We start from the raw sequence: 23,308 nt of genomic DNA on the forward strand, positions 1-23,308 counted from the left end.
TGGAAACATTTGCTAAGTGACACCTGCAAAGCAAAGCCCACACACTATTAAAGAATCACAAAGATAAGTCGTGTTCCTTCATTACAAATAACGATTACAATTCTGAAATTTTAATATACCATTCGATCAGTGAATGTCTTATTGACATAAAAAATTACTTTAGACCCAAAAAAAATGCTAAAACATTTCTAAATTTCATCATCTCCATCAGAACAAATGAATTAAGATGGCTAAAACTTAAATCATTAAGAAAAACAAAAACACAACAACAGTTTCTCGGATCCTTTAAAGATGTAAAAATTTGCAGAGAGTCACCTGCGACTTAACCAGTTTCCTCAAGAAAAACAAAAACAACACAACATTTTCTTGTGTCCTTCAAAGATGGAAACATTTACTAAGTGACACCTTCAAAGCAATGCCCGCACACTAATAAAGAATCACAAAAATAAGTCGTGTTCTTCATTATGAATAACGATTGCAATTCTGAAAATTTAATATACCATTTGATCAGTGAATGTCTTATTGACATAAAAAAGTTACTACTTTAGACACAAAAAGTGCTAAAACATTTCTAAATTTCATCATCTCCATCAGAACAAACGAATTAAGATGGCAAAAACTTAAATCATTTAGAAAAACAAAAACATAACAACAGTTTCTCAGATCCTTCAAAGATGTAATAATTTGCCAGAGTGTCACCTGCAAATTAAAGTCCTTACACTAATAAAGAATCACAAAAGGTGTGTCTTCTCATCACAATTGCAATGCTGAAAAATTAATCTACCGCTCGATCAGAGAATTTCCTAATGGAAAAAAAAAAAAAAAAAATTGCACCTTAGAAGGAAAAAATACTAAATTTCACAATCTCCATCAGACTAAACTTCGGGATTAGCACAATTATCAACAAATAACATTAAGAATTACAGAACAAACTCCGAAATCAACATTAATAGCATATTAACAAACCAGAGGTACAAAAATTCGCAAAGATTACAATACTAGGTTTCATTTCAAATCTACCCAAGAATTACAAATAAACGAAATCAAGAAACATGTGAACTTGAGAACCGTATTCTCTTTTACTGTTAAAATTGTAAGACACTGGAGAGAACTAAGGTTTTGAAAAAGAACAGAGAGGAAAAAAATAACGAAAACGAAACCCTAAAACTTTGAACGAGGAGCAATGACTTACCTTCGTTGTCGATCGCCCTCTCACTCTGCTCTCTCTGTCTCTCTCTCTCTCTGTCTCTCTCTATAACCTAATGAGTTAGGTCCCTCTCTCTCTACCCTAATTATATGCGATAAGGGTCCACAAAAGTTTCACCATATATTTCATTTTTAATGACGAAAATGCCATCATCCCTTCTTTTTCGTGAATATGTGTCTCCCGGACCTGTATAGGCGGAGATGATCAAATCAGATAAATACTTTATTTGGAAGAGTAGCCAAATAAGCGAGTAATGGGAAATTTTCTGGATACCATATTCTTGATTTATTTTCGTCAAGTATCCAAACAATAGAGATAATCCTAATTCCCTTTTTTCTTCTCAAATTCGACACTGAATAGAACTTCCCGAAATATCCACAGTGCATACATGATAGTGCAATGAAAATGTTACGACTCTTCAAAATTTGAGAACTTCATTCGTTATTCATCATTACAAATTATCAAAATGGATCAGATTTATTTCTCTGTGCTCAAAATTATCAGAATATCATTTTCATTTGTCAAATATCGTCCAAATCCCCAGAATGGATGTCAAACCCCATTGAAAAGGTTATAAGTTAAAGAGGTGAGAAAAAGATATTTGGGACTTATTTAGAAAGAAAATGGTTATTAACTTGACCATAAAGATACCGCTCAAAATTAAGGGGGATTTAGACACCTTTACTAATCATAATGAAAGAAGGGTGAATATTATTTGTAGAGAATTTTTTTGAGCTACCACTCCTCGATATGAGGACAATCTTTTGATGGAAAGCTTGATCTAACCATCCCCTTCTCTTTCTCTGATGATGGCCTAATTGTCCTCTACTCCTTCATGGCTTCAGGCTCAGTAGAAGACAAGATTGTGAGAAGGATGTGACCTCGGTGTTGTGCCTGTCAAAAGTTCTCCAAAGATTAGGTCAATAAACGATGAAAATTTAGGTTGAAAGAGTTGGAGAAGATGATGAACAATAGGTTGCAGGGAGTACAAAGCTATCAAAGAATCGAATGCTTAAGAGAACTCAGGTTTTGAAACCTCCCTCAATTTTTGAAATGGGGTTTTATAGTTGGGTGTCAAGAACATGTGTCACCATATTTCTTATTTAGGTGTATTTCCAACTGTATGTTGATAGGATGGGGAACAGACTTTACTGTTAGATTTTGTGTTTATGCTTAATTAATATTGATACATAAATTAGATTAGTAGAGTCTCAGTGCAAAAAATGTTGAGTTTGTATGATTTCACTGTTTGGAAGAGGGTGAGTCAGAGAACATCATTAATTTCCCAAATAAACATTGAGATATCACATTTAATGCTGAGATTCGGTGTGGGGAAGAGCTTAAATCGATTTAATTATTTTGTTTTATTATGCTTGGGGAATTGAGACCGAGCTATGCGTTGTTCCGCACTGAGAGTTGATCTGTCTTCATTTGTGAATGTTAATATTGTTACTGACCGAGCTCATTTAATAGTTCACCCTTCAACGAGAGTGATTCTAAATGTGTTTGCTCAGGCACACAGCTCATACCATGCTAATTGGGATGAACTTCTTTCTCTTACAGAGTTTCAAATTGACAAGGGTGAGATATGGTGCCTCCTCTTCCCTATGTGCTTGGTAAGATTTGGAGATTCATTCTGATTAGTGATGATTTAGTAAAGTTCCTACAAATTGGGCTCAATGCTTTTATGCAAGACACCTTATTTGAAATACACGTGTTTTTATCACATATATGGACAAAAATGTTCTCCGCATTATTGATATGAGTCAGACTAGCCTGACTAATTTAATAAGATCTTAAATCTTACTAAGAATCGTTGAACCACACGAATCACCACATTGGCAATCCAACACTACAACCTTCTAGATTTCATGGAAAAACTCATGTTCTGACAAAATAAAATAATAATAAATAATAATAATAATAATAATAATAATAATAATAATAATAATAAATTTATGCTAGATCTAAGGTGTTGAAAATGGGTGACTACTCGACTTCCAAATTTAAAATAAAAAATCAATGGTGAAGAATAAGTTTTTTTTCTAAAGTTCTTAAAATTTCATCCTCTACAACCTTGTGAGTTTGGATCATGTTTTTGTAAGTCAAAAGGTGACGTGTTCAAGGAATCTTCCTTACTAACTTAGTAAGGAAAGTATTTTTCTATTGATATAGTGCCACATTTGTTATTATTTTTTAAATTATAAAAATATCTTTGTAAAGGCGAAATCTCTGATGGTCGACGGTTCCTCGAGATTTACCCTTAACAATCGATCTTCGTGGTTCTTGATGTACTAAAAATGATTTAAAAAAAATCACACAGACAAATAACCAAAGAGAATAGAAAGAGAAAGAGAAGACAAGAGCAAGATTTGTTTACGGGGTTCATCCCAAAATAGGAATATATCCCCGAGCTCCGAAGAGCCATTCCACTATTCTTCAAGCCATTAAAAGATTTACAAGCCCTAACCTCCTCTCCACTTTCTTTCTCCTAAGAGCCCCCATTTCCTCTACCTATTCGTTCTCCTTATATAGATAGAGAAATAAACCCTAAAAGAAAAGTCAAATCAAATCAGGATCTTCTCCAAAATCTTTCCTTATTTAGAAATAGATATTCTCTAGTCAATGAGGAGACTTTCTGTTTCTAGGTAAGATTATAATCTTAACCAAAATCTACTCAAGGATATATCAATGCCTCAAGATATAAATTAATTATTGTGTGATCGATCATCGATATTCATCTTATTTACGCCACGTGTCCAATACTGATTTTACCCTTTATAGTTAGCCTCATTCTCGTCAATGGAGATCGATGAAGCTGAGATCCACTTACGAGAATATTATACTATTCTCGTGTCTTCACTTTTCTTTATGAAAATATTATTCCCTACTCTTTCTTTAAGGAAACGAGGGTTCCTTGGAACCTTGTAGTTAATTAGGATGTCTTGGTTATTCAATCCTCATCCTCTCACTATAGAGCTGTCACTCAAGACATTAGTCATTCAAAACCTTTTAACCATTCAAGGCTGCTCTTTCACGCAAGATAACTATGTCTACCCTGCCCTACTCCACCTACACAGTCCTACTCTGCTCTACTTGCACAGTCATATTCTGCTCTACTGTACAGGATAGAGCAAGGTCACACCCAACCCTACACTGTGCCCATCAAGTTAGAGTAGAATCACAAAAACTTTATAACCCCAATGGAACCAAGCGACCCAATTCTATGATCTGCCCATTATGTCAGAGTAGAGTCACGAAGACTTTACAATCTCAAAGGAACCAAGCGATTACGCCCAACTACGACTTTGCAATCCCAAAGGAGCCAAGCGATCGTGCACAATTTTGTACTTTGCCCATCATATCAGAGTAGAGTTGCGAAGACCTTGCAACTTGCTGCTTATTTTATACCTTCATGTTATGCACAAACCGATCATCATACCTTTCACATAGTTATGCTAAAATACCTTGGTAGTATCAATAGCACTACTTTTACTTTTTTACCTTATGTATTTACTTTTTTCTTTTGATGTTGACGTAACACCATATAGAGTTTTGTAATCTGCATGTTTATTTCTCTTGTGCATCTTGCAATGACTGTTACCCTAGAACAATACTAACTTATCACCTTGTACAATCGATCATCATCACTGTAGCAACACAATTAAATCGCTACCTGCAATTTCCTGATGTGACACTGTTTTTTATTTGATTAAACCCATGCTGATCAAAGGGTTTAACAACCAAATCAGAACCCAATAGAGTGCCCAAAACTTTCCCATCATTCATTGATCCACCCTACCTTGTGACTTTTGTGAGTTTTCTTCATTCGTTCCCATGAACGACGCCAATTTATAGAGGTCCGACGGTTCCTTGAGATTTACCCTTAACAGTCGATTTTCATGGTTCTTGATGCATTAAAAAATGATAAAAAATCACACATACAAAGAATCAAAGAGAAAGGAAAAAAGAAAGAGAGTATAAGAAGCAAGATTTGTTTACGGGATTTGTCCTAAAATCGGACTACTTCCCCGAACTCCGAAGAGCCATTCCACTATTCTTCAAGCCATTACAAGATTTATAAGCCCTAGCCTCCTTTCCACTTTCTTTCTCCTAAGAGCCCCCCTTTCCTTTACCTATTTCCTCTCTTTATATAGATAAAGAAACAAACCCTAAAAGAAAAGTCAAATCAAATTAGGGTCTTCTCCAAAATCTCTCATTATCTAGAAATAGATATTCTCTAGTCAATGAGAAAACTTTCTATTTTTGGGTAAGATTATATTCTTAATAAAAAATCTACTCAATGATATATCAATGCCTCGAGATATGCATTAATTATCGAGTGATCAATCATCAATATTCATCTAATTTATACCACGTGTCCAATATCGATTTTACCCTTTACCATCTTTATTTCATTAATGCATTCCAAATTTACATTGGTAATAATAAAAATAAAATGGTATTTTTTTTGAGTAATAACAAAATATGTAGTGTCTAGAGCCCTCGAAGGAGTCTTAACCCTATCAGCACTTGCACAACGCATGTTTGTGGGGGGAGGTTTTTGGGCTTTCCACTCCTCAATAAACACCTTGTTGCGGATTTCATAGATGATCTTGACCAAAAGGTTTGCGTTCGAATCTACTTTGACTTTGAATGGCAGAAGGTTGAAAGATGGAAGATTGAGGCCCCGTGTGGCGCCTGCCAACGATTCTCTGACAACTAGTTAGAACTTAGATAAAAGAGATAAATTCAAAAAATGGAGAAGAAAATGAATGATAAAATTGCAAAGGGTGAGATATGGTGCCTCCTCTTCCCTATGTGCTTGGTAAGGTTTAGAGATTCGTTTTGATCAGTGATGATTCAATAAAGTTCCCATAGATCGAGCTCAATGCTTTTATGCAAGACACCTTAATCGAAATACATGTGTTTTAATCACATGTAGGGACAAAAATGTTCTCCGCATTATTGATATGAGTTAGACTAGCCTGACTAATTTAGTAAGATTTTAAATCTTATTAAGAGTCGTTGAACCACATGAATCACCACATTGGCAATCCAACACCACAACCTTCTAGATTTCATGGAAAAACTTAAAACTTATGTTCTAACAAAAGAAATAATAATAATAATAATAATAATAATTTTATGCTTGATGCAAGGTGTTGAAAATGGATGACTACTCAACCCCCAAATTTAAAATTTAAAATCAATAGTGAAGAATAATTTTTTTTCCAAAGTTCTTAGAATTTCATTATCTACAACCTTGTGGCATCGGATTATGTTTTTGGAAGTCAAAAGGTGACGTGTTTAGAGAATCTTCCTTACTAACTTAGTAAGAAAAGTAGTTTTCTATTGATATAGTGCCACATTTGTTAATATTTTTAAAATTATAAATCTTTATTTCATTAATGCATTCCAAATTTACATTGGTAATAATTAAAATAAAATAGTGTTTTTTTTTTTGTGTGTGTGTAATAACAAAATATGCGGTGTTTAGAGCCCTCAAAGGAGTCTTAACCCTATCAGCGCTTGCACAACACATGTTTTTGGGGGAGGTTTGTGGGCTTTCCACTCCTCAAGATACACCTTGTTGCGGATGTCATTGATGATCTTGACTAAGAGGTCTGTGTTCGAATCTACTTTGACTTTGAATGGCAGAAGGTTGAAAGATGGAAGATTGAGGCCCCATGTGGCGCTTGCCAATGATTCTCCGACGACTAGTTAGAACTTAAATAAAAGAGAGAAATTCGAAAAATGGAGAAGAAGATGAATGGTAAAATTGCAAAGGGACTTTACTACCTTTCTTCCTCCTTTTTTGTTCAACCCCTCTCAGCTTTAGTTTTGACACTTTATAGCCAAAAATCCCAAGATAAGTGTCACCACACATCTTGCTTGAGGTGGATGGGGAATGACTGGCTTTTTTGAGGGAATCATGTCGATATATTCATTAACGTTCCCCTTCAGTTCGATTGACAATGTCTTAGCCTCATCAATGTTGAGTTGGTGCAAATCCGTTATTTGGGGTTGGGTGAGTTAGAGGATTTGATAAGTGCTTTGAGATCTCGCATTAAATGTGAGGATTTCTGTGCAGAAGAACTCTTATCGTATTTGATTTTTTTTTTTTGTCTTATTAGGGCACGAATTTTTGGTCTAACTAACGATCTCACCAACCTGATAGGATTTTAAACTGAGAAAACAACTTTCACCTAGCTCGCATATTTCTTAGCGGATTGAGCTTGGACCTTGCTCGTTTTCCTTTCTTTCTCTATGGTGCCGTGTCGTACGTCTTTAATTTCCAACTTTCATCTCAATCCATATCATCCCAGGTGGCGACGTCAACTTTTCTCGGTCCACTAGTACTAATTCGTTAGTCTTTTATCATTTTGATAGTTGCGACCATGTTTTTTGAGCTCAATTAATATTGTGCCCTTATCGTCAGAAAGATATAACATTACCATCATCTTATTATGTTATGTTCAGTTCAAAGTAGAAATCTCGATCATTCTTTGTTACTGGTTTTAATTAGGGACTTATTCTCCTATGACATGTTTTCCCATCGTGTGGCGTGACTAAAATGGTCCCACAAAGATCTTTCACTAAATTTTGTTATTTATGATGAAAGTAACACTCACTTTAATTTGAAGCTCCCTTTTCCTTTTTATACCTATGATAAAGATTCTGTAATTCCTTCAAATTAAAGTAACCTTAAGGATTTTAGCACTTTGTAACATCAAAGAATAAATAGAAGAATCTTATGTTAGAATTAATATTCACGACATTAGAGATTCTTGTCTTTTACTCCAAAAGATCCACTTGTTGGATCCTAGCATATTAATCAAAGAATGTACATCATCATTGGAATTTCAATTGAAGGGAGGATTAATCTTTTTCCTTAATTGAGTTCAGTCTATAATTATATCTTTTCTGCAAATACCATGGTGATTTTCATGTGCCCTTCCGTGTTTTCAAACTGATTACATGCCTTTTAGACCTCAGTCTATTCTAATTGACTATTGAAAAATGGCTTAATTGCCATCATCTTCATTGTTTTAGCTTAAAACCCCTGATTTTTCTTCCCAACACTAGAATCTTGAATCTCTTGGATAATTTTTTTTTTTTTTTTGCCTTCTTCTAACATTAAGATTCTTACTTACTTCAACCTTCATCCTCAAAAACAATATAAGATTTTTGGAGTAGAAGATAATAAGATTTTGGATCCTCAAAAATAATATAATATTTTTGGAGTAGAAGATAATAAGATTTTGGATAGAAAAATCAAGAGTTTTCCATTGGGGTTAAGATGAGGTTGAAGGCAGGTCTTTAGGAGAAAAATCAGGAGTGTTTTGACTAAAAGTTGGAAGATGAGGGCATTTAAGTTATTTTTCAATAGTATATAAGAGAAAACCTAGGTCAAAGGGGGATGCCATCAGTTTGAAAACATAAAGGAGTATTGCAAATATTCACTAAAACGTGGACGACTGTGTCAAAATCAGCCTCGATCCCAGTTCACAATAAAGGACTGTATTTTTTTATTATTATTTCATTTATTGACATTTTACATATAAATCAATGGGTCGCTTCAGGCCAAAGAAAATTAATAGTAGGTGTTGGAACCTCAGTTCGATCCTAGATGGATCAAACCATATTCAGTTCGGTTGATCGATTTGGGCACATGGTTCGAAAATAGTACACATGAACCAAATCCCATGGCTTTTGATTGCACCACCATCCACACCACTTAGTCCATAATCAGGTTCAAGCAATGCACAGGCCAAATCGATCATTGTATTTGTTATTAAGGATTTTTTTTTTCCCCTACTTTTAAACCAGAGAGAAATCGAGTTGGACTATTATCACGAAACAATGCCAGTGATCGCAAAATGATTTTTCTTTACTGGTACAACTCACTACATTTAGATCTCCAAAATGTTCCAAGTTCAGAAACACACCCTTTCCATCTAATACAGACAATCACCAGTATTTCAATTTCTTGAAAAAGGATCCCCATGGCATAATTAATTTACCAAATCTGTTGTGGAGACTGACGCGAGCTACTTCATGAACGTTGCTATGGCAGCATGAATGGCACTGCTGCGTACTGGCCTGTGGTGGTGGGACAATGAATGAGGTCCACTCCATACAGATTTAGGATTGTTGGGGAAAAGATTCCGACTTAATTCCAAAATCAAAGGATTCTCATCGTGATCAAGATTACTGTATATTTTAGTTTGTTGTGACACCTGTAATCAAAACACATACAGGGGAGAAGATGAGTAAATTTCTAAGCCGGCTAGTAAGACTGCATGAGCACGGAACCGATAGTAATAAACTTACCTCTTGTTTCTGCTGCGGTGGTGTGCCATCTTTCTGAGTATCGGGTTGGATCGTAAAGCCTGAATCCTCCGTTTCTTGGGATCGAAACTGAGGATTAGGTTCCTCTCTAGATCCCTCACCAAGTTGTAACTGCTCTGAAGGTTCATCTTCACTTGTCTTTTGGATCTCCATCTCATTCTCGCTGATCTCCTTCGTCTCCTGTTGGGGGCTATCCGGTTGCTCGGGTCTGCCCAATTTTACGTCCTCTTCCTGTTCTTCCAAATCAGCATCTGCATCAGGATCATCGGGGGAGTGTTCCAAATTTGATGATGCATCCTCACTGCAAGGATTTCCTAACGAGCCTTCCTGCAAAAAACGAGAGAGAAAAAAAGATAGAAAACGGAAAAATTAATAATAAGGTGAAACCAAACTCTCAAAATTGATTATAGATAATTGCTCCAAGGTCCAAACTATGCTGTAAAATCCACATCGGTAAGATTTACGTAGTCAGTAGGTCAGCCTTTTAATGAAACGGAAATCTAAAATTAGTGGAATAATGGTTTAGTTTCAAGAAAACACAGTTTTTACATTTTTTTTTTCTATCTTTAAATGATCCCCTTGTAGTTTGTAAGCTTTATGTAGAGTGTAGGCCAAGGATCAGGAGAGTGCAACAGATAATCATAGTCATCAGAAACATTTTGATAACAACTAATTTCTACGAATCCGTGTATGTGTGCAAGCGAAAGAAATAATAATAATAATTCTAACTGTTCAAATTTATTTTTCCTTGTAGACACAAACAAAAATATTTATGTAGAAGATATATGACCAGTCTGTGAAGATGAAGCAGTTTTTCCTATTAATAGTTCACCAACCAAATATGCACTTATATTGTATACAGGAAACTTGTTGGTAGTAACACAAGCAACTACTTGTTCTTTACCAATTACCATATATAACCATCAGAAGCATCCACATATAAACAACTTCTGGTTTTTTGGTGTCATCAGTAAACTTGTGTGCTCTACCAACAAAACAGTAATAACACCACATTTTCAAAGTCGGGAGGTACCTTGGACATTCTTTCTTCTATGTATGCACTTTACATGTTAGTTCTCACAGATTCCTTTGTCTCCGTGTGTATATATATATATTTGGTTTGCAAGACTAAGAATTGTCATATTAAATAAATTTAACGAGGAACAAATTAATACTGTGGTGAATGGAATTTGGTATACCTCCTGCCCAAACTCCTGAGATGGATTACCATCACTTATCTCAATCTGATTGTCCACCGTTTGAGCTTTTCCCAATCTTTCCTGCCTGCGCCGTCTTACAACACAGACCGCACACAGACAGTCGAATTTATGCTGCCTGATTCTGCATTGGAAGAAAAGATCAGAAATGTTAACCACTAGGAACAATCAACTGTATGTTGAACACTCATTTTGGAAGAAAGCACAAAGAAGTACTGATGCATGATAATAAATGCAACAAGCCATCATCAACATCATTAAAGCCTTATCACAAAAGTCTGGTGTTGGGTCGGATCGGGGTGGCTGAATGAATCCCATTCCCTGTTCCATGTATGTTGCTTCTAACCCGGGCTGTTATTTGTTTTCATTGACAATCACCAAAACCATCTTAATCAACTTATTTTTAGTTCATTACCCATTGCCCTACTGGGGCTACTCACAGGGTTTCACTTACACGTTGATTTGTACTGCTATCTTTCTCAGTCTTCTCATACATCTATCTCAACATTCTCATCTCTGCTACATTCTTGGGCATAGCCAGTCTTGCTTCTCTGATAATTTTTCCCTCTAATTTGGTTGGGATGCATCACACACAAACAATGCCACAATCCCGACTCTAAGATAGTTGATTATATTCATGAAGATTTTAGAAGACTTGGCTAATGACTGTATGAAAACCTACCTAAATAAATAGCTGTGTTAATAAGGAAAGCAAGATCAGATTAAGTAATATATGTACATCACTCTTAGCCAATATTTTAAATTGTGATTTTGGTTTTTATATTTCTGCCCACCTCGAAATGGGATCAGTTTGAAAATAATGTAGAACTTCAGAAATTATGGAAATATGATGGAATTCATAGAGAACTTGACATAAATTGGTGTAAAAAAAAATTGCAAGGAGGAGGTGGATGCTCAGTTTCTTCCTTGGTGAACATTTTTTTAGCTATAATGTCTATCAACTCTCAATTCCTACACCAAATTATTCACCCATCAGATTCTGAAACAAAGCATCTATACATTAACATTAACCCAACTTCTGCATAGAAATAGACTGAGAAAAACAGAAGGAAAAATACCCATGACGCCGACGTGTTTTATGTTTTAGAGAAGTGCCTTTCCCATGCAACTTTTCCTGACTGGATGGTGTGACATTCTCCACCTGAATGCTTCCACTTCCTGGTAAAAATAGATCTATATAAATGTTCTCCTTGCAAAAATAGAAATGAACATGTAAACTATACTCCCATTGATATGAATAAAGCCGCCACACTCTGTAATTAAACTAAAAAACTAAAGAAGAGCACATTGACTTTGAAACAATGTGCATATAACAGTCAGTCCTTGATAACAAAAAAAGATAAGGTATGAATCCAGTCCAAGTTTTGAAATTTATAGGCTTACTCTAACTGGTAACCACTAAGTGAACTACTTTCGTAAATATGATGAAGCATAACACACACAAGAAGGAAGAAACAAGTTCTGAGACCGATGCACTGATATGGTAGTGGCAAATAGAACAAATGACAAACTGCTAGCAACACAATTCAACTTATTAAGCATAAAATACCTATCCATGCAATAGCAGCAATATCAGAATGCACAGGTATAAACCCTTTTTACAAGTAAACTTCATTATCAAATTTTAGTTTATTTTATTTTTTTAAATAAAAAAGAGGTCGAGCCGACCATCCAAACTATCTAAATTTTCCTATGAAACTTACTTATAAATATAGCAATTCAGGGTTTATTGTAGTTTCGATGTAAGTTATCACTTCCACAAATGATGAACATCCGAGTTCCGACATTTATATCTAAGTTTCATAGGAGCATTTCAGCAGAAACCAGCAACCCATCCACAAACCTAAAACCAATTGCACTACTCGCTCTAATAGTACAAACCCCAATTCCGTCTACCAAGAAATATCCAAAAAAGACTCCCATAAATTTGTTAAAGATTTTACACACAAAGAAGAGAAAACCCAAGATTGAAATGAAAAATCTCATGAAGCGCGTGTGCTCCCAACCCTGAAAGACATGGCCACTTCTCTCATTCCAGATCCCCCAACATATGTCAAAGAGGACTAGACTCCATTAATTCCTTTTGGAGGTCGAAAAGGAAGAACCAAGATAGAGCCAACCTTCAAACATAGAATAAATCAATCTAAGAAAGCACCAACGATGTTGAAGAGAGGGACAAAATATTAGACCAAACATGCAAGCTAACTTGCAATGGATGAAAATATGATCCACAGACTCCCTATCAACCTTGCAAAGCAAACACAATTTTGGAGCAATGAAAACCCGACAAATGGCTTGTCCATGTAAGATTCTATTCCACACAGCCGACCAAATAAAGGAGATTTCTGAAGGGACTTTAGAGCTCCAGAGCATTACAACTGGAAACAACACTAAAGGCACCTGAACTAACGAATGATAAAAGGAACTAACTAAAAAGACTCCATCGCGACTAGCATCCCACCTCCATCAGTCCTTCTCCTACAGGTGAATGGAAATGTAGGAGAGAGAGAGAGAGAGACTAGGGATAGAATCGATCTCCCAATCAATCATTAAAAGCTATTTCAAAGCTGAGATCCCAAGACACAACCTGACCTCACCGTGTAATTGACTATCGGCCTGGCCTTCTCTTCTGAGACTATGAGGGGCACCACTGATCTTCCCAAAATCGAAATCTACTATTTCTTCCAACAAGACAAACAATTCTATTCCAAAACGCAAGCAGAACAAGGCATATACCGGTCACTCAAAATGGACAAATACCATGATTTCATGTACTGACTGCAAGGGTACCAAAGTAGATTTGCATGCATATGCCATGAAGGTATGAACTACTACATTTAGAGTAAATTGTCAATAAGATAAATTAGACAAACAACATTTACAAGGTGAATATTCTTACTACAAGAGGCAAACTAAGAGGTTACGTGACGACTGAATTCTAGTGCAATAAATTGATCCTATAATTTCTTTATTTGCAAAGGTCAATACACCCACTATTTTCAAATTTTTATGGGTTTGTGTGAAGGAGTAGTTCTGATCCTAGGTTTGTGGTATTACCATACACAAGTTTTACCAATCACTGAGGTGGCACCTTAAAAACATAATTTGCTGGCTGTGGGGTTTGACGGTAGAAGAATAGTGGTAACTCAAAAAAAGAAAATTGCTATTCAATCTTGGGATTTCAGTGGTTTCCACAAGGTAGAAGAATAATGGGAATTCAAAAATGAAAATTGTGGAGTGGCTAACATGTGGGAACTGTTGAAATTCTAGGATTGAATACCAAGTTAAATTGGCTCCTCTCCACCTCAAAGTTGTAACAGTGGAAGGAAGCATCATGAAGTGCACATCCACTGTGCATTATTCTAATAATTGGAAATAGATAGCATATAAGCCCAAAATGTTTATTAATATCAAAAGAAACATGTATTTTTTGGTTGGTGCACATGGTATCATCACTTGAACTTCTGACAATCAAAAGAAACCATGATAAAACTGAAGAAAACATGATTAAAAAGACACCAAGATACAGCTTCGACACTCAAGGGAAACAACATTTTATGCTTAAATTGGATGAATCAGACACATACATATATATAATTTTAGAGTATCCAGGTGACAGAGTTTAGCTTTCAGAAAATTACATGATGATAATAACTTTCAGCTTCTCCATACCATTTAAACTTGCAATGCCAAGATTTTTCTGCTTGGTAACCATCATATCTGTCTTTCTTCCACTTGCATCAAGAATTTTTTCCCTTCCATGGTCATCTTCTAGAGGCAATTCTATTCCAGAATCTTGATCAAGACCAGTATCTGCATTCCCAAATTCATTGTATTTCAAAGACATCCAAAAAACCTCTTTATGAGTCAGTTAAACTTCTTATTATTACTGATTTGAAGATAGATATAGAATGATAACAGTCTAAATAACACAAGTTATATGCATACCAATAACACATGCAAGTATACTGCATATTAAGAAGAAGAAAAAAAACAGTGTAGCAATTATAAGGGAATTTTGGCTGATGATAGGGTAAAAACTCCGTCCTCATCTAGGATAAGACCAACTGGATTGTGGAGAGATAAAAGGATGAATATAAACTACCAAAATGCCTGGCAATTTAGACATTAAGAGAGCTCCTAGGAAAAATAATGTTCTCTTCCATGGATTTCAAAAGTTCCTTGTGAGTGGAAGAACCGTCCAATATCCAAAGGTGTATACTGTATACTACAGAGTATTTTTCTAAGATGTGGATCCAGATTTGTATGAACCACTCCAACTCCCAAGCCTTTATTTAACTCAACGAGGAATTTTTTTTCTTTTTTTGAAGAAGAGGGGAAATGGTGAAGATAGGCCCACAGGCCAACAGGTTTACATTCGGAAGCTCCACAGGGTCCAGATCTACCCAGCCCATTAGCAGCCCATATTTTTGGTTTTTTAGGCTATTCATACAAAACTAAAGGGTATTTTGTATGCTGGTAGAAGAAAAGTCCAACAGTGGCTTTGATTCTGTTAGTGCATCCCTAAATTGTTTTCTAGTGTTGGTTGACAGAAACAAGAGGATCCCATTAGTTGGTCTCCCAAAATAAGCAACTAGAGTTTAATAATTTTCTATTTTTATTTTTGAGTTGATTGATCAATAAGTTCTTCAGAAATTAGAGTACTAGTAGTGGTAGATTTCTATTTTTGAAGAAAAGTTGTTTAGTTAAAATCCCATGCAGTCAGGGTGGCAGAGGAAAGAGCTGTGAGTTTTATCAGAAATTTAAAGATAAATGGGTTTATAAGATAGTTGACCAGGTCTATCCATATATCCGCAAAAATATTATGAATATACAGAAATGGTATTATAGAGGAAATAAATATGCACTAACTGAGAAGCATAAAAAACCATGTCTACTGTGATGAAGGAAATTGATGAAGAAATGGTATAGTTCTTAAGATCTAGAAGCTCACCACTTGTTCTCTTCCGCGGATCACTGTATAATCCAGCTGACATCCAATACTTGGTAAAATTCTTCTTAACTTGTTTCATAAGGTCCAGAATATAATCACCCTTATTATTATACTTGTAACAGTTTTCCCAAATATATTGTACATCCTGAAATACATCCTCTGAATTCATGTATCTGCTACCATGTTCAAGATTATTGCATATAGTGCCAAAATCCATAGGGGTCTCTATGATATCAAAATAGTCCTGGTTGCAGGCAAAAAAAATGTTAGTCTACTAACTAAAGACCATACGGAAGAGAAATAGTACACCATAAGATGTACCTGTGTATATTTTCCACGTAATTAATTTGAAGACTAAACCCAAAATAAACCATGCTCTAATATCACAAATTCAGGAAAAATTGGAATAGCAACCAAGGTTTCAAATCTTGTCTCAAGGCAATGTTTCAGTTAGGATAAAATCTGAGACTGCATCAAGTGAAACATTCCAAAACAAACTGAGACATTTGATGTTTCGGGGTCCATGTTTCATTCCAGTCTCGGGCGAAACATCCCCAAACAATATGAAACTTTAAACCAAGATAGCGACAACCAAATATGAAACAAGATATAACTGAAACAGTAAAAATTATCTACACTTTTCATTTTGTTTTATTTCTTGATATATCCAAGTTCACCTTCTTCTAGTTATATAATCAATTTTGTTATGGAAATTGGTATTGCATTTTGGAATGTGAAATTTCCATAAATAAGACATCTGTGTGCTCGTTTCATGGAAAATGGTAGGCCAAAGTCCAAACTCCAAAAACTTGTAAACTAGAAAACAGCATGCCACTTTTTATGTATTATGTTGTTTTAGACTATAAAATAAATGAATCAACTATAAAATTAAAGACAAATAAATAAAGAACAATAATTACAGGCTATTCTTTTTTACGCTGCCTATGAAAATCACAGATCTTGAGACATGATTTTTAAGATACTAGCCAACTATTATATTCATGAACAAAATTCTCCTTCTATCATTTGAATATCTTCATCACTTATTCCCATATCATTTTATATTCATAACTTTGTAATGCAGAACGCAACCGATGATGATAATTACTACAATTTTATTTCTCCAGTGGCTATTCTTTTTTATAGGCTATTCTTTATTTCTCTGGTGTCATTTGAATAAATAAATAAAGAACAATAATTACGAGCTACTCTTTTTTACACTGCTTATGAAAATCACACATCTTGAGACATGATTTTTAAGATACTAGCCAACTATTATATTCATGAACCAAAATTCTCCTTCTGTCATTTGAATATCATCATTACTTGTTCCCATATCATTTTATGTTCATAACTTTGTAATGCGGAACGCAACCGATGATGATAATTACTACAATTTTATTTCGCCAGTGGTGAATCTTCCTAGCCGAGGAAAATTGACGGGGGCATAAAATCTTGAAGAGTAGATTTTAGTTTTTATTAAGATTTTTGTTTTAGGACTTTAATTTTATGTTTTTTGGATTTATTTTCATGTTTTATTGGCCCATGGTCTTAATATAATATTTAGGGGCAATTTAGTAATTTTAGTTTGTCTTTTATTTAAGCTTATTAGGGTTTGAAAATTAGGAGAGAGAAAGTTATGAAAATTAGGTTTATTTATTTGGTATTTTAGTTTGACTAGGATTCTTGATTTTTTTTTTTTTTTTTTTAATATAGATTGTATTAGGATTTTTTTATTTATTAATGAACAATGAAGATTTTAATCAATAAAGAATGAGTTTCTTTCATATAGTGAAGTGAGTTCTCCACCATTCTTTGTGTGATTCCAAGGTTCAATCTTTTTACCCCTTCTCTTTTTGCCTCTAATCTTTATTTTTATTTTCCATTATTTTGTTTCTCTTGATTCTTGAAACCTACAAACCTCAATCCATAATCCTTTATCTTTTTTCTTAACCTTTAACCATTTTTTAACCCTATTCATCTAATCCTACAAAAATTGTCATAATTGTGAGAAAAAAATATATTTTAATTTTGGGTTTACCTATCCTAACCCAAATCATAAACCCAACCTCAAATCCTTAATCCTTATCCAAAATCCTAAACCAAATACCCTAAAAACCCCATATTTTTTTCTCCCCTTACTGTTCTGCATCACTTTGATTCATTATGTATTATTAATGTGGATTCAAAAGAATAAGTTAACAAGATATAATCTTAGCAAAGTATATGGGCATTCATGATAATGGAAGGTTGATAAACATTTGAAACTGGGTTATTTTATCATCAAAGTCCTATCCCAAAAATTTGGAATCGGCTAAACGAATCATGTTTATTCAACTCTGTCCAAAGCCACATCATTTGTTATTGAAACTGGGTAAAAAAAAAAAATTATCACACATATAACGCTCAAGTCCGGTGCTTTAACACCTGGGGTTTTTCCACCATCAAAAAATGAAGTCACTTGAAAATACTTCTAAACAAAGCTACTAAAACCATGTTAGGCACCGATTTTATTTTACTAGTTTAAATGAGGGATTTAATTTAATTATCTTAAATAATGTTGTTTTTCTTTATAGGTTAAAGAGATTTTTCATTGAAAAATGGATAAATGTACAAGGAGAAATATAGAAAAAGTATTTTGGGGAAACAATGGGAAAACAATTAAAGGATTATTATTTTTATATGGCTAGCTATATGTGGTTATAACGTCTAGGCTTAATCCTCACGAGCATCTAATGACTCAAGCCTCAATTGGTCTAGGTGTAAACCTCGAGAAAGGATTTTTAAACATGGTAGCATAAGTCTCCCATGTGGGATGTAGGTTGTACATAATGTGGACTGAGATAGTACAAAAAGATCGACAATGCTCATGCCCTTGACAGAAGATAAAACTCTAGATGGAGTAAAACGGTGAAAGAGTCCATGTCATCAATCCCAACAACAATGATAACACTTTGAGTTTATTTAGTACTTTAATTTTGGTAAACAAAGATAAAGTCTGATAGTTATCTGACGCCCAGGAAACAACTAGACGTTAAGGTGCCAAAGGAAAAAACTATTTCCCAGCTCGATTTGAATGCATGAAAACTCAACAAAGTTTCTTCAGCTTTAGTCTAATATGGTTATGATCAATCTAACTTGTATTCATACGCTCATCAATTTTAACTAGAAGGTGGCATGTTCAAACGCACATGTATTTGAAGGGCTTATTTGTAATTTAAAATATCAATTAAAGGGGTTTTGAAGATTACATAGTAAAAAGGTTATTTTTGTAATTTTGAAAACTAACAAACGTGATTTTAGAGATGTGTGATCGTAATTTTCTTGGTTTTTTATCAAAATGACCTGTTCATATTAAGTTTAAATGTTAAGGTGGCGACATTTTTGGAATCCAAATTTTGGTGTCGAACCACTTCTACTCCGCCTTCTCTCATTATAATAGTACAGATATATGCAGTTTGTGTATACAAAGGATACTTACAGGTATTCCAAGGGCAACAGGATTAACAGGAGCATTGAAGGGCTCGGCAGCATTCATTTTCATAACTTTCTTAATCACCTAAACATATACAATGGGGACACAAATATGCTCTTATAATCTATGGTATCAAAAGAAGAAAGAATGAGAACAATTAAAGAAGCAAATAAAAGTAGAATAGATTCATAATAATTTTTCAAACGTACCAAAAGGGCAGCCCTCAGTTCTTTCTCATTGTATAGAGAATCCTGGCGCCGTAAGTTCGGTTCCCTTTGTTGTGATTCCTTACATGCCAATGAATCAACAGTCTTGTCATTGTCCGATGTAATTTGGGTCGTCCGCTCACCTTGCATATGTACAGGACTACTTGTCTGGTTTAGTATTGTACTTAAAGAACCCAAACCCCTCGAAGATTTGATTTTTATGCTTCCCGCTTTCCTCGGTAATTTCCCATAAACAGCAGTTTGGATTTCAGGCAATGAGTTGGAACTATCTTCCATCTTTTCCAGATCTTCTCTTTGCTTCTCTACAAACACATTTGGATTACTCTGATGGTCTAACATTTTTGAGGTCTTGAGCTTCACTTTAACGCGCCCATGTCTTAATTGCTCAACAGGCTTATCGCTCAATCCATCAGCATCAGTTTTAGCAAGTTCGGCCATGTGATTAGGACCCACGTTAGCTGCCACGTTGACCTCCATTGGAGAATCTATTTGGGTATCATCGAAATCATCTAAAACTGAATTGTCCTCAGTGTTTACACTAACAGCATTAGCTGCAATCTTGGGTTGTTTTTGTTTCCCTTTCTTGTGACCCCGCTTGCGTTTCATGTCTCCTAATGGAGATGACCGTGTTCCTGTTGGCCTTTTTGTCTTCCTCGACGCCTTCAATTTAATTTTCAATCTGCACATAATGAACATTTCATACTTCTAAGCATAAAATTTTTAGAACCCATACATGCGCAAGCGTGCACACGCACACACACACATACCATAATGATAATTTTTACACATCTAAGCTTAAAAAAATTTAGAACACACAGAGATTAAGCTGAATTAACCAACATTAAATCATAGTCACATACATAGATTAATATTAAGAGAGATTTACCGGGGCAAGACCTATCTGTTGCAATTTTATTACAAAAACTCCCTTCCTTTGTCAAGTTTGTTATTGAACAAACCTTACTTCATGAATCAGGCTAGCATGACTAACTTAGTAAGATTTGAGTCATTGGGCCCACATAGATTATCAAATTAGCAATTCATACCACAACCTTCAAGATTTCATGGGAAAACTCAGATTCAAAAGAAAAAATTAAGAAAAAAGTCCTTTTGAAGCTTGATCGTAGGTGTTGAAAATGGAGGGCTACTGAACTCCCAAATTTAAAACTAAAATTCAACGGAGACAATTGACTTTTCTTTCAAAAATGTTTGTTTTCAAAGTTCTAAGAATTTTGCCCTTTATAACCCTGTGTCATCAGATCATGTTTTGGATGCCACAAATTGATGCAGTTAGAATCCACTCCAAGGAATGTTAAGTAACAAATTAACCGCATCAAATATTAATTAACAAACATTATATCAGTCACCTACAAAGATTAATCTTGATTAACTAACAGTATAACATACAAACACGCAAAGATTAAGCTTACACTAACATTATATAATGGTCACACAACGGTTTTAAATATCGTCCAAGACCGAGATGACTCAATTGAACAAGTTGGATATTCAATGTGAATCATTGTTCCTTTGAAAAAGAATGCTTTGATTCGAGATTGTCGGATTCGCAATGGGCTTAAATTTTCTTGGAATTTAGGCTTTAGAAGGAATTTCAATGACTGGTAGATCAATGATGTGGCATCTCTCTTAGAACTCATCTCTTCTTATCAGTTGGGTAACAACAAGGACCGTAGAGAATGGACCGAGAGTAAGGACCATTTATTCTCTCTGCGCTCTTTCCATAACTCTCTTTTGACTCCATTTGCTTTGTCTTTCCCGACTTCTACTTTATGGTCTCCTTTCATCCCTTCTAAAGTTTCTTTTTTGTGTGGCTAGCATCTATAATCTGATTAAGTGCGGTTTTTCGATCCCCAATTTTTTGCTTTCTTTGTAAAAAGAATGGTGGATCCAGAAATCATATTTTTGGTTTGGGATCACCTCTTATCCCTTTTTCCATATGGGATGGGTTTTTCCTCTTTGTACTTTTGATCTCTTTGTGGTTAGACTTGTAATGCGTTCTCCAATAGAAAAAGGTATCTCTAGGCTATTCTTCTTTTTGTCATTTGTTGGGGGCTTTGGAAAGAGGAATAAAAGGGTTTTCCACGACGAAGAAAAAACAACTCATGCGGTTATTTTGGAGATCAAGGGGTTTCTTTTCTTTTGGTGCAAGCTTTGTAAAGATTTTCAAGGGGGTAAGATTTTGTCTTCAGGTGAGAGATGCTTTGTAAAGACTAGGTTGTTGGGCTGGGGTGTAGCTTTTGTCTCCCTTGCTTCTTTCTATTCTTCTTTTCCTTTTCCTTTGTTCGTGGCCAGCTCGGCCACTCTGTCGCTCTTTTAATAAAAATTTATACTTATCAACAAAAAAAATGCGAATCATCCTTCACATTGACTAGTTTGATTTTTTTTTTAAGGTAGATAAAGGAAACAATAAATACAAGCAGTAGATTGAGATGACCTACAAAGGGCACTTGTCCAATATTTTGAAAAGTAACCATATCGGACGAGTGAATAAAACTCGCTCAACTAATTTTTTGATAATTTAAAATTTTACTTTCTAAATAAAAATATAATCTTATGATTAAGCATTTTCTAATCCACCTTATTTTAATGAAAAATTATAATTATTTAAGATTAAAAATATATATAAATTATAGAAGTTAATAATTATAAATCAAGTTCAAAGGTTTATCTCATTTGAGACGAGATGACTTGGATGAGTCAACTCATCACAGACACACACAGAGATTACGGGGGATGAGTTTAGCGCCAATCCAGAACTCTACAGGTGGCAGACTTCAATTACCAAATGGACAGTCCCAATTGGCCTCGTAAATCGATGCCACAACCAAAAACCCCTCAGTTACTCCAGAGAAGATGTTTGAAGCGACCCTCCAGAAACTAAAACCCTAATTATCACCTTTGCTTCTTAAAAATACACAATGCAAGCAAATCCAAAAACCAAAAGGGGAAAAAATGAAGTATTTTTGCACCAGAAACGATTTTAATCCTTCTTTTTTTGCACAAAAAAGAACTTTGCCACGCAAATTTCCAAACAGACCATGAGAATCAGAGAGGGATTGAAGGCTAAAAAACCCTAATTTAAATTCTAACATTATAGCTATCGTGAAGAACCAAAACTGCAGAAACCCTAATTCAAACATCTCGAACCATAAATCATATAACATAGTAAGAAAAGGAGGTAACGTAAACCTTAACGATGAATCGAAAATTGTACGGATGTCTGTTTCGTAAGAAGCGCTTCCTGCGTTTTAAGAGAGAGGGACAAGGGAGAGAGGTGAGGGTATTTTGGTCTTGTGCAACTTAATGTTTATAGAGCATAACTACTATCGTCACGGCTCCACAACGATACGTGCTCGACTTTGACATCGCATGCTTCTTGACTTGGTTCTTCTCTTAAAGACTAATGTAAATGACCTTAACACCTACATCTCATCGTTTTCAACTTATTTAAGATTAAGAGGTTGAAGTCGATTGGTTTGAAAAGAAAAATCATGGTTTTAAGTCTTTTTATTAGTCTATAAAATAAGACCAGAGTCAAGGGGCATGTTATCAGATTGAAAAAAATGACTTTTACCAAAAATAAAAGAAAAAAAAAATTCACAGGTTTATGACAATGGCAAGAAAGGGCTATTTTATTTTTAATACTAAAAAATATTCTAGTTGCCACAATAACACGTGTTTTTGGACAAAAATGCCTTTCATTTCATATTCTCTACTAAACCTTTTGTAAATTATAACTTTCTCCCTCCTAATTATTTTTAGATTGTACAAATGAGAGAACTCTCCATTTTCACTTCAAAACCCACCAAGTAGTTATGGGAATATAAAAAA

At 34.7% G+C, this 23,308-nt stretch overlaps 1 protein-coding gene across 2 annotated transcripts; it reads right to left on the bottom strand.

Annotated features, from left to right (window-relative positions):
- Nucleotides 1–9,025: 9,025 nt before the first annotated feature.
- On the bottom strand, nt 9,026–22,818 carry LOC147404554 (DNA-binding bromodomain-containing protein). Of its 2 annotated transcripts, XM_086440569.1 has the most exons (9): nt 22,667–22,818; nt 19,439–20,135; nt 19,236–19,313; nt 15,755–15,998; nt 14,473–14,613; nt 11,859–11,958; nt 10,762–10,903; nt 9,545–9,889; nt 9,026–9,450 (listed from the first exon to the last, which is right to left on the bottom strand). In XM_086440569.1, exons 2-9 carry the CDS (start codon nt 20,060–20,062, stop codon nt 9,262–9,264), a joined length of 1,863 nt encoding a protein of 620 aa, XP_086296695.1. In that variant the 5' UTR covers nt 20,063–20,135; nt 22,667–22,818; the 3' UTR covers nt 9,026–9,261. The 2 variants fall into 2 exon arrangements, with proteins under 2 accessions (XP_086296695.1, XP_086296696.1); XM_086440570.1 differs by lacking the exon at nt 19,236–19,313.
- Nucleotides 22,819–23,308: the final 490 nt, after the last annotated feature.

The sequence above is a fragment of the Akebia trifoliata genome, chromosome 4 (genome assembly GCF_017979445.1).
Source record: "Akebia trifoliata isolate Shusen 1 chromosome 4, ASM1797944v1, whole genome shotgun sequence".
NCBI classification, from domain to species: domain Eukaryota; kingdom Viridiplantae; phylum Streptophyta; class Magnoliopsida; order Ranunculales; family Lardizabalaceae; genus Akebia; species Akebia trifoliata.

What these genes read in the sequence shown, in the direction of transcription:
- LOC147404554 (XM_086440569.1), bottom strand. Translation starts at nt 20,062, where the DNA reads ATGAAACGCAAGCGGGGTCACAAGAAAGGGAAACAAAAACAACCCAAG. An exon ending in AACTGAGGGCTGCCCTTTTG is followed by an intron (nt 19,314 to 19,438) that starts GTACGTTTGAAA and finishes GTATATGTTTAG; the next exon opens with GTGATTAAGAAAGTTATGAA. An exon ending in CACCGCAGCAGAAACAAGAG is followed by an intron (nt 9,451 to 9,544) that starts GTAAGTTTATTA and finishes TTTTGATTACAG; the next exon opens with GTGTCACAACAAACTAAAAT.